This window comes from Rhagoletis pomonella, unplaced genomic scaffold (assembly GCF_013731165.1).
Source record: "Rhagoletis pomonella isolate Grant_MI unplaced genomic scaffold, Rhpom_1.0 Rhpom_scaffold_00266, whole genome shotgun sequence".
NCBI classification, from domain to species: domain Eukaryota; kingdom Metazoa; phylum Arthropoda; class Insecta; order Diptera; family Tephritidae; genus Rhagoletis; species Rhagoletis pomonella.
Window position 1 is genome coordinate 20,469 of NW_023458820.1, and position 16,270 is coordinate 36,738.

Below are 16,270 nucleotides of genomic sequence, written 5' to 3' on the forward strand. Positions count from 1 at the left end.
TAAGCAAAAAGTTTGCTCTCAAAAATTGAACAAAGTCCAGAAATACGAGAACGCAAAAAAACACATTTCGTGCCCAGAATTTGAGAAACATCTGATTCGCGTTGTTGTTTTTGTTACTTAAATGCAAACACTTGGAAATTGAATTTTGGTTTAACAAATTTCATTTTAAGTATATAAGGATTGAAAATACATCAAAAAGCCGTTCACTATTCCTTAAAAGCACTATTTGATACATAATTTCGCTGCTTGCTACCCATGCATGCTACCACTTTGGAATGGGGTGCTCTCGTACTCTTCGAAATTTGGAATAGTATTTTTGGAACAAGTGCAGTATAGCGGCCGTTGAGGAAAGAAAAAAGTGGGCGTGGTCCGCCCCTTTTTACTGAATTGAAAGGTGTAAACAATTTTTGCTGGAAATTAATAGGGGCGGAGCTAGAGGGGATAAAGGTGTTTCTAATAAACACATCACCTTATATAGTTAATAACGTATTTTCCAATTACTCCATTAACTCCCAAGCATACTTTGACTATCCTTTTAAACTAAGTCCAATTAACTCAATACATACCCCAATAATATATCGCGATAATGTATTAGTTTACCTTAAGTCCTTAAAGCAGTCTTTTAGTTATGGTCCTGACCAGATCCCCACTTGTTTTCTTATAAATTGTGCTGATTATCTCTATGAGCCGTTAACAGCCTTATTTAATTTGTCTCTTAAAGAAGGCATCTTTCCAACTGTATGGAAAGAATCGTTCATAACCCCGCTACATAAAAGCGGTAGCAGGTCCTCGGTGGAGAACTTTCGGGGCATAGCTAAGTTCTCTGCAATTCATAAATTATTTGAAGCAATTATTACAAATCAGTTGACGCATTCTCTCTCCTCTACCATTTCATACTGTACACATGGGTTTTGCAAAGGCAAATCAACTTCAACAAATTTACTTGAATTAACATCCTATATATCTAAAAAGCATTTAGATATAAAACAAAAATGTGGATGTTATATATACCGACTTCAGTCAAGCATTTGACAAAGTATGTCACTCGCTGCTCATCTATAAACTTGATATTCTTGGTCTTCCACCTAATTTTCTACGTTGGATCTCTTCATACCTCTATGATAGATCACAAAGGGTTATGTTTAAAAATACTATTTATGACGTCATTGATGCTACTTCAGGAGTCCCGCAAGGTAGCCACCTAGGCCCGATTCTGTTCTTGCTTTTTATAAACGATATATCTACAGACATAAAATTTTCAAACATTTTAATGTACGCAGATGATGTGAATCTTTATAAACCGTACGTATCAACCAAAGAAAAGCATTTGCTTTTTTGGTGCTATGTAAATCGTATGCCTCTAAATCTGGAAAAATGTAAAGTAATGTGCTTCTCGCGAAGAGCTGTTCAGCCACTTTCTTATACAATAGATAACCATAATTTGGAACAGGTATACAATTTTATGGACTTTGGTATCACAATGGATCCGAAACTTAATTTTAATCTTCACATTAATGTGACAGTCAACAAGGCTAAAGGTGTACTTGCATTTGTGAAACGATGGTCAAAAGAATTCAGTGACCCTTATATCACTAAAACCCTGTTTACAACATTAGTTAGACCGATTCTGGAATACGGTTCGGTGGTTTGGAATCCAAGGTATCAAATTTACTCAGACAAGATAGAATCAATTCAAAAACAATTCCTACTTTTTGCTTTAAGAAATTTCCGTCGGGATTCTCAATATAACCTTCCGCCTTATACGAGCCGATTAAAACTTATTAATCTTCCAACACTTGTCAGTCGCAGGGTAATGCGGTACAATTTTTATACCCGAGCGCACTTGTGCACAAGGGTATATTAACTTTGTTCACATAACGGTTGTTTGTAACAGCCAAAACGAATCGAGATAGATATAGACAAATGTATACATAAATGCTCAGAATGAATAGAGAAGTCGATTAAGCCATGTCTGTCCGTCCGTCCGTCCGTCCGTCCGTGTACACGATAACTCGAGCAAAACTTGAGATATCTGAACGAAATTTGGTATGTAGGTTTCCATTTATCCAAGGTAGGTTGGTATTGAAAATGGGCGAATTCGGACTGTAACCACGCCCACTTCCCATATAACGGTAATTTTCAGATATACGAAAAATGCGATATTTTAGTAACTTCTGAAGATTATTCACTCAAAATTGATATTTACAATAAATTTTAGACGAAAAATAAGAATATTATAAATTTTTGGAAAATGCGCGTAGCCACGCCCGTGTATATCTTGGTAACCGCTGCACCAATTTCTTCCAAACTTGGCACAGTTATTGGCCTTGGTACACCATATCAAATGCCCGAAAATTTTTAAAATCGGACAATAACCACGCCCACATCCCATATAACGGTAATTTAGAGAAATACAAAATCTTCGATAAATCAGTAAATATTAAAGCTAATTTATTCAAAATTGATGCTTGCAACAACTCTTTACCAAGACATATGTTTTTGATAAAATTTTGGAAAATGAGCGTGGCACGGCCCACTTATAATCACATATATGTATCTCGGTAAACGTTCTACCAATTTGTACCAAACTCGGTATGGTTATTGTGCTTGCCACATAAAAGCAAAACGTTGATTGAAATCGGACTAAAATTACGCCCGCTTTTCATATAACGGTAAATTTCAGAAATGCTTGAAACTTCAATATTTCGAAATTTAAGGACGTTAATTTACTCGCTCAAAATTGATACACCCCGGCTTACCATGTAGCGGTAGCTTTCGGAAAGGTGAAAATCATATATTTAATACTTGCGCCGGATATATAATGTTCGTCTCCGCCCGAACTTAGACTTTCTTACTTGTTATGGTTAAATTACTGACAGGCTCAATTTCAAGTCCGCTTCTTCTAGGTGAAGTTAGCCTTAATGTTCCTTCGCGTGTATCAAGACACTTTTATCCCCTATGTTTGAAAACTTGTAAAACTAATTTTGAATTACACGAGCCACTCCGTTGCTTATGCCAGGATTTTGACTCTCATTCCAGCACATTTGATATATCTGATTCGCTTTTCAGCATTTAGGAAGCGATACTATCCTCTCTCAATAAATGAATCATTAACATAAAGACATAAAATCAGCTGATGAATTTAGTTCTGTAGCTGAACAGTTTTAGACCTCGACACTTAACAAACTCCTGCCTATCGTGACTCGGCGCAAAAATGGAAAATATTGGTTCCGTACGTCATGCGGACTGCGTGCGGATGGGCGGGAATGGAGGGTAAAAACCGTTGGGATTATTATTATTATTAAACTATGCCGTTAAATTCGCTGAAAAGACCAACCATAAAGCGTTATTAAAGCGCTAACTAGGAAAAGTGGTAACGTAACTTAATTTTCGGCAACACTAATCTCACCAAGCTGCCAAAAATTCTCTGGGTACCAGGGCATGCTGGAATACTGGGAAACAAATTGGCAGACATCGCAGCGAAAGAAGCTGTACGTTAGAGCTGCAAAACTATCGATTGTTGGGCCATTCGATATTTTCGATAGTTTTGGGCCTCACCATGCGATAGTATCGATACTATCGGTAAGAGATGCGTAATCTTAAGAGCAAAAATATGAGACCCTTACTACGGCACTAATTATATTGAACATGGTAATATTAGGGCCAGTTTTTCAGTGCATGGTCGTGATTTAAACTCAGTTTAAACGCTCGATCTGGCTGGTTTAAACTAAGATCAGCCAATCAAATGTCAGCCAGCTGTTCAATTTAAACTCAGTTTAGTTTCACTGAAAAACTGGCCTTTAGTAGTAAAAATGAAGGCTAGTTTTAAACGCCATTTTTAGTGTGATTTTTTAAACATAATAAAGTTGGTTATTTTGAACAACAAAAAAAATGCATTTCAATTATTTCATGTTAAAGCTGTCAAACGAAAACAAGTTTTCGCTGAAAACTACTTGAAAACTCACGTTCCACTCATTCCAATCGGTGTCTTCACTAGTATTTTAGATATATTTATCGAATTGGAAATCAGATTTTATCATCTCTAATACGCTAGTTGGGATTTATTGTTGTTGCTGGCCAAATTAAAATATGAACAAAAGAAAAAGGTTGCTAATGATAAGAAAATGAAAGGCAAAGATTTTGATTTTGTTTTTTCGTAGCAAACCTGTAAACAAAGGATGAAAGAAATGTCAACGGAAACACTAACAGCCGGTGCGAACAGCTTTCAGTCCACAATCCCAAAAACTCGTTTTCAAAGTGTTTTCGTTGTCGGCCCGAACATGGTAAAAAGTAGGAATTATAACTCGCATCCAATAATGGAAATGATGAGAAAAGATTGCCGATGGTATCGCGATAGTGACCACCATTCATCGATAGTGGTGACAAATTGAAACAATCGATACTATCGATAGTGCCATCGATAGTTTTGCACCTCTACGTCTTCCTTTAATCTACCGAGCCTCAATGTATAGATACAGTGATCATCTCATGTTACTCAGCTAAGCAATCTGTAACAAAGTCAGCTGAGTGGAGCATCTCGCGCAACTTTTTAAGGGTTCACAACACTAACAAGGCCGAATTATAATACCAACATTTCCCGTGAGGAATGTGTAACTCTTGCTATAGTCAGACTTGGAACAACGCTATTTTTGGGCATTGAACACATATCCAAAAATCTGCACATGTACCTTACAATATTTTATAAATAAATAAATGTTTATACAAACAAATAAAAATATACAGGATATAGTACATTTAGGTTAACAATGCTAAGTCTTTTAATAAAAATTGTATTTTCTTATAAATTAAATATGGCCGATAGTATCGATGAACAAAGCTAAATCTTTAATAAAAATTGTATTTTTCTTATCAATTATATATGGCCGATAGTATCGATATATCGATAGTGTTCATCGATACGATCGGAAAATATCGATAGTCATTACTATCGATAGTTTTCCACATCTACAGCTTTACGAAAAAACCACTAGCATCTCCGGGTCTGGTCAACTGAAAGGGCGTGTTACCCTAGTATGTATATAAGTAAATGGAGATATTTACAATTGTGTATTTATTTTATTTACTGACAAAGTTCAGAAACCTGTTTAGTTTGTAAATAAGTTAAGGATACTTACATAACATCATGTGTATAAGCCTTACACATTGCCTTTTTGCTAGCAATGGAATATGCCAGGAAAATGATTGGTATATTGTCTTTATCAATTAAAGTACAAAAGTTATTTCCTTGAAGGAGAAGGCTGTAATAAAAAGCTTTAATAAAATTTTTATATACATTTAATATAAATTTTACATACTTGCACAAATCACGTAAAATATTGTTTGCAGCAGTAAATATTTTATCATCAAGAACTCCTTTGTCACTTGTAACAAAAACGCCTTTGAAATATGAAAAAGAAGGAATAATAGGTCCGTTAGACAAGAGCAGAGATTTTTGCACAGTAAAATAATCAATAAACCGGTGAATGCTACCCAAAAGGTGTAACACTTTGCAGAGCCAAGAGAGCACTCACTGGTCCCAAAGTAAATTTTTTTGTAATAAAATAAACCTAAGTTATTATGATGTTGTAACTAAGGAAAGTCAATAAAAAAGGTATACATATGTATGTACAGATCGAGGGTGACAGGTAATAAGATCAACGGAAATAAGGTCAATTGACTTTATTTCCCACCAGGGTGACATTATTACCTTTTTAAAAACGAAATAAAATCAATTGACGTTATTTCTCTTTCAAACATTAAATTTGCTTAACTTCGCGGCGGCCCGCGTCAGCGCGCCACACCGCACCCACTGGTCCCAAAGTAAATTTTTTTGTAATAAAATAAACCTAAGTTATTATGATGTTGTAACTAAGGAAAGTCAATAAAAAAGGTATACATATGTATGTACAGATCGAGGGTGACAGGTTATAAGATCAACGGAAATAAGGTCAATTGACTTTATTTCCCACCAGGGTGACATTATTACCTTTTTAAAAACGAAATAAAATCAATTGACATTATTTCTCTTTCAAACATTAAATTTGCTTAACTTCGCCGCGTCCCGCGTACCCCGCGCGATCGGCGCGCACACCACGTACCGCTACGCCGCCGATAGAGGGTATTAATGAATTCAAGCCAGACATTGGCAAAGGGTGCTGTTTTTGTGACTTTAAGCCTACTCACGTTAAAAACGGAGGATGAACGAACACCACCGCAAAGCGTGCTGTCTTGCAAATACAGCCACCACAAGTGAACGATGCTTATAACAGCTCATACTGATATTGACTTCGGCAAATCTGTACTCCGAATGATCGTGCACGAAACCAGCAACCGCCGTATTTGATCGACAGCCATAAGCACGATACTGCATTTGGACGGTTGCCGAAAGCATGACAGCTTATGTGAAAGACTGGCGAAGGCAAGATGCCGCAGTTAGCTAACTTGATTTGTTGCAGAAGTCAAACCGCCGCCTTTGGTTTGTTGCGGAAGGCGCGTTTGACGTGTTGCCGAAGTGATGATACTGTAGTTCAAAAACATTCAAAGACAATTGCTTGTTTGAAATGAAGCATTGATATGTACATACATACATACGTACGTATGCACATTCCTCACAACTAGCCAGCAGTGAGCAATGCAATTTAATGGTAGACGCGCTATAAATACATACATACATGCATACGAGACGATAAATTACCCTTTACCACATTCGTCGTCATTTCAGCAACAAGTCAGATGATTTTCAGCAACAAGTCAGATGATTTTCAGCAACAAGTCAAATGGCTTTCAGCAACAAGTCAGATGATTTTCAGCAACAAGTCAAACGACTTCTGCAACAAATGATGACTCTCATGTTTTCGGAGCCGTTCAACTGCCACGTTTGCTGGTTTCGTGCACGATCATTCAGAGTACAGATTTGCCGAAGTCAATATCAGTATGAGCAGTTATAAGCATCGTTCACTTGTGGTGGCTGTATTTGCAAGACAGCACGCAATGCGCTCGTGTTCAGTCATCCTCTAATTTCGTTTAGGTATCGATACTACTAAGCCAACGCCGCTGCTCAGTCATACAAAGCAGCGGTATTGAATGAGTATGAACAGTTGACGATCAACCAATGCCATTCCCTGATTCAAGCCCTCGATATTTCACATTTTTATATTTGTAAGTTATTGGAAGCAGGGATGCCAACTTGGCTCAAACCGTGCTATTTGTCCCTATTTTACTTCAAATGGCACTTAATTTTTCAATTTGGCACAAAGTGCCAAAATGGAACTTTTGTAAAAAAAAAATAACATTTCAATACATTGTTGTGAAATCCTTTGCATGCACTTCTTTTTCTCAACTAAAACTTTCTAATTTATAAAGGCTATTCAACTGGTTTAGCTTATTTTATCATTGCACTTTTGTTTTGAAAATGTGGCTTTATTTTATTGCTAAATGTGAATGATTAAAAGGAATGGCACCTTTTTTGGCACTTTTATTTTTCTATTTGGCACATTTTGGCACTTTTTTATCCTCAATATGGCACCCCCTAACTAAGGATAGTTGGCAGCCCTGATTGGAAAATTTCTTCTGTGTTTTGGCAACAACTTGTCTGTAGTAAAAAAGCATATAATTTGTGTTTCAAAAGCGTTTGAAAACCACCGTTCAATTAACTTATATGATCTCGGTTCCGATATTAAATAATCAATAATTGTTTATACCCGCATATTGGCACATTGGCTCGTTAAATGTGCCATCTAATAAATAGTGTCGTCGTTCTCCTTAGCTGCTTTTAAATGATGTCGTCACAAATTGCTGGCGGAGACATGACTACAGTGTAAGAAAATTCTTTTTCTATAATTGTTTCCTTATAGAAAGGTTGGTCTCTTTTCCAACTTAGACATTCCGAATTCGTTCAAAATATGCTAATTTAAAACACAGAATTCTTTCAGTGTTCCTCCGGGGTTTTTGGACATGGACTGTTTCTTCAATTTAATAGTGTTCGCTCTATTTTTGTGGAAACGAAACATGTTTTGCAAGTTATGGATCATTTCTACACTCTTTCTTCAAATATTTCTCGTATTCCAGCTGTGCGCAGGCGTTTAGTTTTTCGCATCGTGTTTTTACATATTCGTAATTTAAATTTTTTTAATAAAATCAATTGGTGGTAGTTCATGATTGTGTGTGGATTAATATCACCACACTGAGGATTTGGCAATAACCTTTGTCATCTATTAAAAAACAACACTTACGGGGCAATGTTTGTTGTAAGAGCAAACTTTTTTTCTATGAATCGACATACTTTAAGCATTGTTGACGCTATTTCCATTTTAATGAGGAAATAGTGTCAATGACTTTATTTCCAACTTTTTGTTGACTTTATTTCGCTTTCGAAAAGGTTATAATGTCAATTGACTTTATTTCGCACCAGGGTGGGAAATAAAGTCAATTGACCTTATTTCCGTTGATCTTGTTACCTGTCACCCATCGAGCCCTAACCGCCAAAAAACGTAAGCATCTAGATGCATTTCTGAAACGAAAATTTCGCTTACGTTTGTTTTGCGGTTAGGGCCCTATATGTACAATTTTTGGACGAAACGGGCCAACCTCACCTTTGCCACCCATAAAACCTTATTTAGATTGCAAGATTTTTTGATAAAAAATCTTTATATCGTAGTACATATGTATATATTAAACAATTTTTTTATTCACACCCATGATATAAATCTAATGTGCGTGATATTATGACCAGGGTTGCCACTGACGAAATGAAATACTTACCATCAACTTGAAAATAGTCTACCAAATCTGGAAAATATCTTCCAATAACTTTTTTAATTACCAATTTTAATAAAAACTATTACTAACTGTTCTATTTGTTTAGTTATTTCGAAATAAAAGTTAAAATTTATTATTGAGGAACTTTTTATTTAACTAATGATATGGTAATTGAGGTCATATTGGCATATTCTCGTATGTACTTATCGCAACCTAAATCAAAAACAGTCACAACTAAAAATTTGCAAAATCGATTTTTTCCCATAAAAGGTACACGGATTCTATATCTATCGTCCGTCAAAGTTTGTACCCATTATTATCTTCTTTAACTAGAAAAACACTACTAACGGGTCTATTCTGCACATTACCGAAGATTTTATAACCGAAAAATTGTATTACCAAAAAATGTTACCAGCTCTTGTCATCGCGATTCTAGGTACGTTGGCAATTCAGTTGAAATATTTAGCTATGAAGATTTGTGAAAATTCTGGCATTGAATATTTCACGCAGCAATATTTTGTTACCAGCTTATGAGATGGTAGTAGTAGGCAGCGCTGCTTCTCCGGTTCCAGAATAGGTATATGGTTTGCTGCTGATCCGGTTTCACAACCGCTATAAGGTTTGATGCTGCTCCGACACAAGCTTTGCTGCTCCTCCAAAAGATGTCGAAGATCGAAATCCACGTTCAGAACCCAGATAAAAACCGCAAGATGTCGCTGGTGACATATCCGAATCCAGAACCGGAACCGATCACAGGGTATACCGCTGATGCAAATCCGAGAATTCCGATACAAGGTGGTTTATATGTCGAAAATTGATAAAATGTATTGGCATACATCTATACATACGTATTCTCATACATGCATCCATATGCAAACGTACATACGTACATATGTATATACATATGTATATAGATGCCCCACCCCTAGAAAAGTGTGTTAATATTGATAAGTATTTAATATGTATGTGTATATGAATGGAAAAGGCCTGTTGATGTTGATGATGAGAACAAATAAAATTATTAATAATTACTTATTTATTTTTATAAGAATTTTAAACATGAATGTCCGCAATTATATGAATTATAGCTTTGCTGTTTATTATAGTTATATTTAATGTTTTTTCCTAAATACTTTATTATTTTCTTAGGAGGCTGTAAGTTTCCAAAGCTATTGAAGTAATCAATCTCATTATCGTTTTTCTAGTAAGCTACCCAATGCGTTCCCGGACCCTTTGAACTATCCAAATTTATTATTCCACATTCTCTCTTAAATGGTTTACGGGGTAAAGTGTCACACATGAATACCCCTCTAAAATTTGGAATAAATTTTGAATACTTCTTTAAGTCTACATCAGTAAGAGGTTCTCTGGGTAGCTTTATTAAGAGTTTTTTTGGTATGGTTTTAAATATAATCCGAATTCCTTTTTATAAGGCTTTAAAAACATTTCTTTTCCCATTGAAATAGCTTCCATTGTATTATGACGTTTCGCCTCCAATAACTGCTCCTTTCCAGTTTTTATAGCATTAATTGTTTTAATAATTCCTGCTGTACCGCCAGATAGACTTCCAAGTGCTCCTAATGCTACGAATAAAGGCGCTAATGGGAGAAATCCTCCAGATTTAGGTAATGGTATTACACGTGGTGCTTTTATTATAGATATTTTCCTCTTAAAATATTATTTGCAACCTTTCGTGAAATTTTTATTGCATCTTTTAAGTTATCACTTTTCTTTAAATTTTGTTTAGCACTTTTTAAAGCATGTTTGAAGAGATGATAACCATTTTTGCCTTCCACTTTCTTAGTTTTACTATAAATGTTCCCCATACCGAATTTCGTTTTTGTCTTCATTATATTTGTAACTAACCAAGCATTTGTTTTCTCACTAAGATTGCTATCCTTCGCTTTAACTCTTTCCCAAGCCTTCTCAATTAATTTTGTATCAGCAATATGTCGGTTATCTAAATCTTTATTATATAAATATGATATATCATGTTCTCTACAAGCAGTGTCTAGTAGATTAATCCCTCGATCTCCTCTTACTAAAAGTTTCCGTAGTTTCGTTCCAGGTTCACAAAATTGATAACTAGGCAAATGAAGTTCAATAGGAAGCTTATTAATTATATTATTTATAAAACCTTTTCCAACGACTAACGATTTATGAATAAACCTTTTTTCATAAATAACTCTCATATAAAATAATATTATATTCAAATAAACGCTGAAGTTTTTTTAAATAAATCTATGGTTCTATATAATTAAATTTTAAAATTCCAAATACCAATTCAACAGTTAATTTATATTCAAATACAATATTATTTTATGATTTAGAATAAACTTCTATATCATACATCGCTTCCCTATTTGTTCTACTATAATACTTTAATTTAGTCTAAATATCTAAACCCCTTCTTTCATATTCATGTTGGTTTTGATGTTGCTCAATTATGTACTCCTCAATTTCCCCGCCACAAACGGTTAGGAATTTTCCATTGTCATCCTCTTCATCCCATTTTTTGTTAAAAAAAAGCATGGGCTGCTCTGACTGGGATGCCCAAAACCTGTAACCGGGGACCCTCATCTTCATCTTCGATACATATATAAGGGTTTTTCATATCTTCAAAGCACAACATCTCCAATTCGAAATCGAATTTGTACTCTCCATGATGCTCGCTATTGAGGATTCGATTGATTCCAGGCATGATGTATTTTATAAGTATCTTTAAACACAGTAATAATTTCTAATGTACAGCATTAGCTTATTTATACACATTTCATAACTATATAAAAAGAATTGAGGTAAACTGTTGATAAAGAACATATTTAAATATACATATATTTTAGTAATCTATTTTATACATCATAATATGATTCAATTAAAATGTGGAAATAATCTTGAACTCAATGTTGCTGACAAAGAATATATTTATTTTTTATTACCCTATTTAATTTTTATTATATGAGTCAAATCAAATGCTAATATTATAAATAGCCTTGATCTTGATTTCATCATCATTGTTTGCCTAATAAGTATAGTAACGCCAAGTGGACGATAACGAATCCCACATAAACATATAAAAAAGTGCTTATAAAAGTATGTGTATATTTAAATGTTTTATTCATCTAGCATTATTCATTCATATATTGCTAACTTAGTGAGAAAAGTTGTTAAGCATACTTTTTATGAAAACTCATATCTTGATATAGAAAGCAGGAGATATTAATAATACATCGTTTCGAAAAAAGATTAAGATACTTGTTTTTTTCGTTTATATTCATTGAAAGACAAATTTATTAAATTCAAAAGAGTCACCGAATGTCTAACAAATTAAAAAATAATACGAAATCTTTTAATCTTTAACATATGAATGGAAAGGTCTGCTGATGTTGATGATGAGAACAAAAAAAATTTAATTTGAAATAAAATAAAGTTTTATAATTACTTATTTATTTATATATTATTACATATTTAATGAAGAAATAAATTTTCTTAATATTGTTAAATTTTTTTCAGCACATATCATGGAATTATTATGATATTTACAAGTATTTATATTTATATTTTTATTATATAAATTCTTTAAATTTAGACAATTTAAATCATCTAAATTATATAAAATAATATCGTATCCGAACAAGCGTTGAATGCATCTGATTTTCTCCAATCCTTAAGCATAGAATATATAATTTTCTCTTTTCATTAATGTATGGATATATTCAATAACAGTCATTAAAGTCGAATCACCATCTTCCCATTTTAATCCATGATGATTATGATATAACCAGTTATTAGTTGTTTTATCCCGTATCCTCAACTTAGATTCTTCAAAAGGAGGTTGAATAAGAAACGTTGTTATATATGATATATATGTTATATATATGTTGATATGCTGACTTCTTTAGCAATAAATTTCTTATTGAAATAGAATCCCTGAACATCTATAACCAACGTATATTCCTCTGACATTATATAGCTTAAGCTTTTTTTTTAAATTCGTTTAAAAAATAATCTTATGAGTTTCTATAAAGGTTTATAATATTTTTTAGAGTCTAATGAAATCCTATTTAAATAACTACAAACATAAGTATATATTAGAGCCACCAATTTTATTAACTTATCGATTACACTCCGCTGAATAATGAAAACCAAATATCAAATTAATATTTTTATATACTACATTTACATTCTTTTTATATTTCATATTTGTATAATAAATCCATCTCATTCTATTAAAAGTTAAGAAATTTCCATATTCATATCATGTTTATAACATTTCATATCAATTAATGTGATATCTGAGCGTAGTGTAGTATCATCTCCAGTAACAATTTCAATTTCACCGTTACTTAAAATTTTCTCGAATGCAACCTGACGATACTCAAAACAAGAAATATTCAGTTTGCGTTGAAGGAAATCACTATCATATATACAACGAATTCTTAGCATAATATTATCCTCATATTGAAGCTGAAAATGTCTATAAAAGGGATGTGAACTCTCAATTCTTCCTGAATTATTTTCCTCTTTTTATATTAGATCTAGTCTAAATGCTTCTATGGCTTCCTGTGTTGTGAAACACTTTTTCGAATTAGATGTAGGTGCTTCTGATGTTGTTTCAGCGATAGATGTTTTGTTTACACTAAACCAAAAATCCATCTCTGGATCAAAGAAAAACTTTCCTTACTTTAAGGTCGAAAATTCTTCAGAATGATTAAAAATTTCTCCTGAATCCGTAATTTTTTTGGAATGTGTAAAAACGTACACGAAAATATGGAACCGTGGATGTAATCTATAATTTTGAAGAAATGTTGGGCATGAAAAGAGGATACAACTTCTTTAGTGCTGTTTCGTTCCCATTTTTCTTCATTTTGATTGCTGTTCTTCTTCAATTAAGATAAGTTTTTTTGGGTGTACGTCCTCTTTTAATCCATTTTGATCCCTTTGAGTCCATTTCATTAGTTTAAAGTTCAGTTTTAGGTATATAGTATCATTATTAAGTATTTTTAGAGAAAACTATATTTTCAAATTCATTTTGACTCAAATCAATAAAAAGCCTCATTATATTTATTTTTTTATTTTAATTGTTTATTAATAAATTTGGTTTTTCCCGTACCACACGGGGTTTTAATTTAAAATATTGATGTCCATAATATACTATAAGATATTTTTTTCCTGTCCAATAATATTCTACTTCAGGAAGAGGATTTGTAGGTATCTCATAACCAGGGAACGGATTTTATGGAAATTGCCTTTTTTTCTGCTAAAGAAATAGAGTATATTCGATTAAGAATGTCCACGATTTAGCTTTCCCTGATTCCATATATACACATTTGATGTTGCCTTTTTTTGCCTTAAGATATTTGCCTCTTTTTGCCTTTCTACCTTTAAAAAAGTGATTATAGCATTTACAATTTTTTTTTAAGATTAAAAAATATACACATGCCCATGCAGCTTGTAGAAGCGCAGGGACCTCTTGCCAAATTGGTGTTGGAAAAATTCAAAGCCGTTTTCTCAGCTAACGTAGGCTTGAAGACAATAAGGGTGTGGATAAAATTGTAAAGTCCGAGGAAAACGCCCTTATTCCTGATAATATGAACGTTTCAAACGTTCCATATTTAAATTGGGCTCCACTTGTATCAACTTACGTCGAGCGCACATTTAGTACATTCAAGGCTTTTCTTCGCGAAAATCGAATGAAAATGCTGCCAGAAAACTTCAAAATGCATCTTGTGGTTCAATGTTACTACAACTATACAGATTAAAGTTTTATGAGTTAGAAACTCGAAAGGATAAAATAGTCAAAGATACAAAGTACAAATTTTTCATATAATGAAACTAGGTCATAGTTTTTCTCTTTTTACTTGTAATATAAACATTTCTAAAAAAAATATATTTTTTGAATGTTCTTCGTATTTTCTGTCTTTTTTAGTGCCTTATTTTGCTTTTTTTGCAGCAAAAAAGGCAAAAGCCTTTTCCTGCCTTTTTCGCTATTTTATTTTGCCTTTTTTTGCCTTTTTACAATACCTAGTGCCTTTTCCTGCCTTTTTCAGTATTTTATTTTGCCTTTTCCTGCCTTTTTCAGTATTTTATTTTGCCTTTTTAATAGGTTTTTAGGTCCTAAAAATCCGTTCCCTGCTCATAACAAAACACCTGTAGGCCACGCGATTCCACACCTTCAGTAGATATTCCATTCCATAGGTTCTCCATTTATATAAAATTCAGTCTATAAACGTATATAAAAAAGAGAATATCATGTACATATGTTCTGAAATTCGTTCGATTTGAAATCGATACGATTTTGGAAATATTTTTATGGATTTTTAATCATAAAACTCATAATTTGGTACTGGTACGGATGATATAACATCGCTGATGTTTCTGTTATATTTTTTATATAAAATATTCAATATTTTCATCAGAAATAACGATCAATATTTAGCAAATCATATCGATTTCCAATCGTTCGATTTACAGAATATGCCTGTATATGTATATATATTTTAAAATTAGAAAACATTTTTTCTATTATTATTAGATCTTTTTAGTAAAAGCTTACCTTCGTCCTTTGTTTAATTTATATATTTTTTTATATAATTTACTTAAAAACTTTCACAAAAATTGACCTTATTCACAGCAAATTTCTTTGATAAATGAGAACTCATCTCAATAAAGAGATAAGTTTATATACTACATTTTCATTTCTCTAACAATCATAAGAATTCAAAAAATTGGCTGGCTTTCAAAACGTCAATCACATTTAATAAATCAATGAGAATTTAAAAAAAATTTAAAAATAGCCAAACAAAAAGTTCTATGCTATACATACATATATATTTAATTTCTCTGATAAGCCCAAACTTGTGGTGTGATTTTAAAAACATTAATATATTAGCCTATTCATCTTTTTATTAATATAAGAATAACCTTGATCTTGATTTCATCATCATTCATTGTTTGTCTAATAAGTATATTAATGCCAAGTGGGCGACAACGAACCCACATAAATATATAAAAAAAATGCTTAAAAATGCTTGACTTTTTTATGAATGATTTTTTATAAAAACTCATATTTATATATAGGTGAAAATCTATAATTTCTATGAGTTAATAAAGTTATTACTTATATGAAAACTGATGAACTTATATGAAAATTAATGAAATTATATGAGTTCATCAATTTAATACTTGTATGAAAATCTATAATTTCTATGACTTAATAAAGTTATTACTTATATGAAAACTGATGAACATATATGAAAATTAATACTTATATGAAAATCTATAATTTCTATGAGCTAATGAAGTTATTACTTATATGAAAAATTATTGAAAACTCATAACATACTTATGAGTTAAAAAGGTTATTGCTTATATGAAAAATTTTTAACAGAGTCGAAAATGTATGAGAAAAATATGAAATTTCATCAAAATAATGCATGCAAGAAACATTACATATTTACTCGACTTTTTTTTTGTACATTGACAAAATCTATGAAAATTTGAAACTTATGTT

General features: G+C 32.5%; 1 protein-coding gene across 2 annotated transcripts in view; it reads right to left on the minus strand.

The window, feature by feature from the left end:
* Positions 1-736: 736 nt before the first annotated feature.
* The window catches only part of LOC118750487 (protein odr-4 homolog), a 40,574-nt gene continuing 25,040 nt past the window's right edge, over positions 737-16,270 (minus strand). The window contains exons 2-4 of one of the 2 annotated variants that reach the window (XM_036485200.1): positions 5,316-5,397; positions 5,136-5,258; positions 737-823 (exon numbers count right to left, since the gene is read on the minus strand). In XM_036485200.1, the coding sequence (XP_036341093.1) occupies positions 766-823; positions 5,136-5,258; positions 5,316-5,397 (263 nt within the window). In that variant the 3' untranslated portion in view covers positions 737-765. Of the gene's footprint in view, positions 824-4,754; positions 5,029-5,135; positions 5,259-5,315; positions 5,398-16,270 lie in introns of those variants that run through there. The other variant, XM_036485201.1, reaches the window with a different exon arrangement.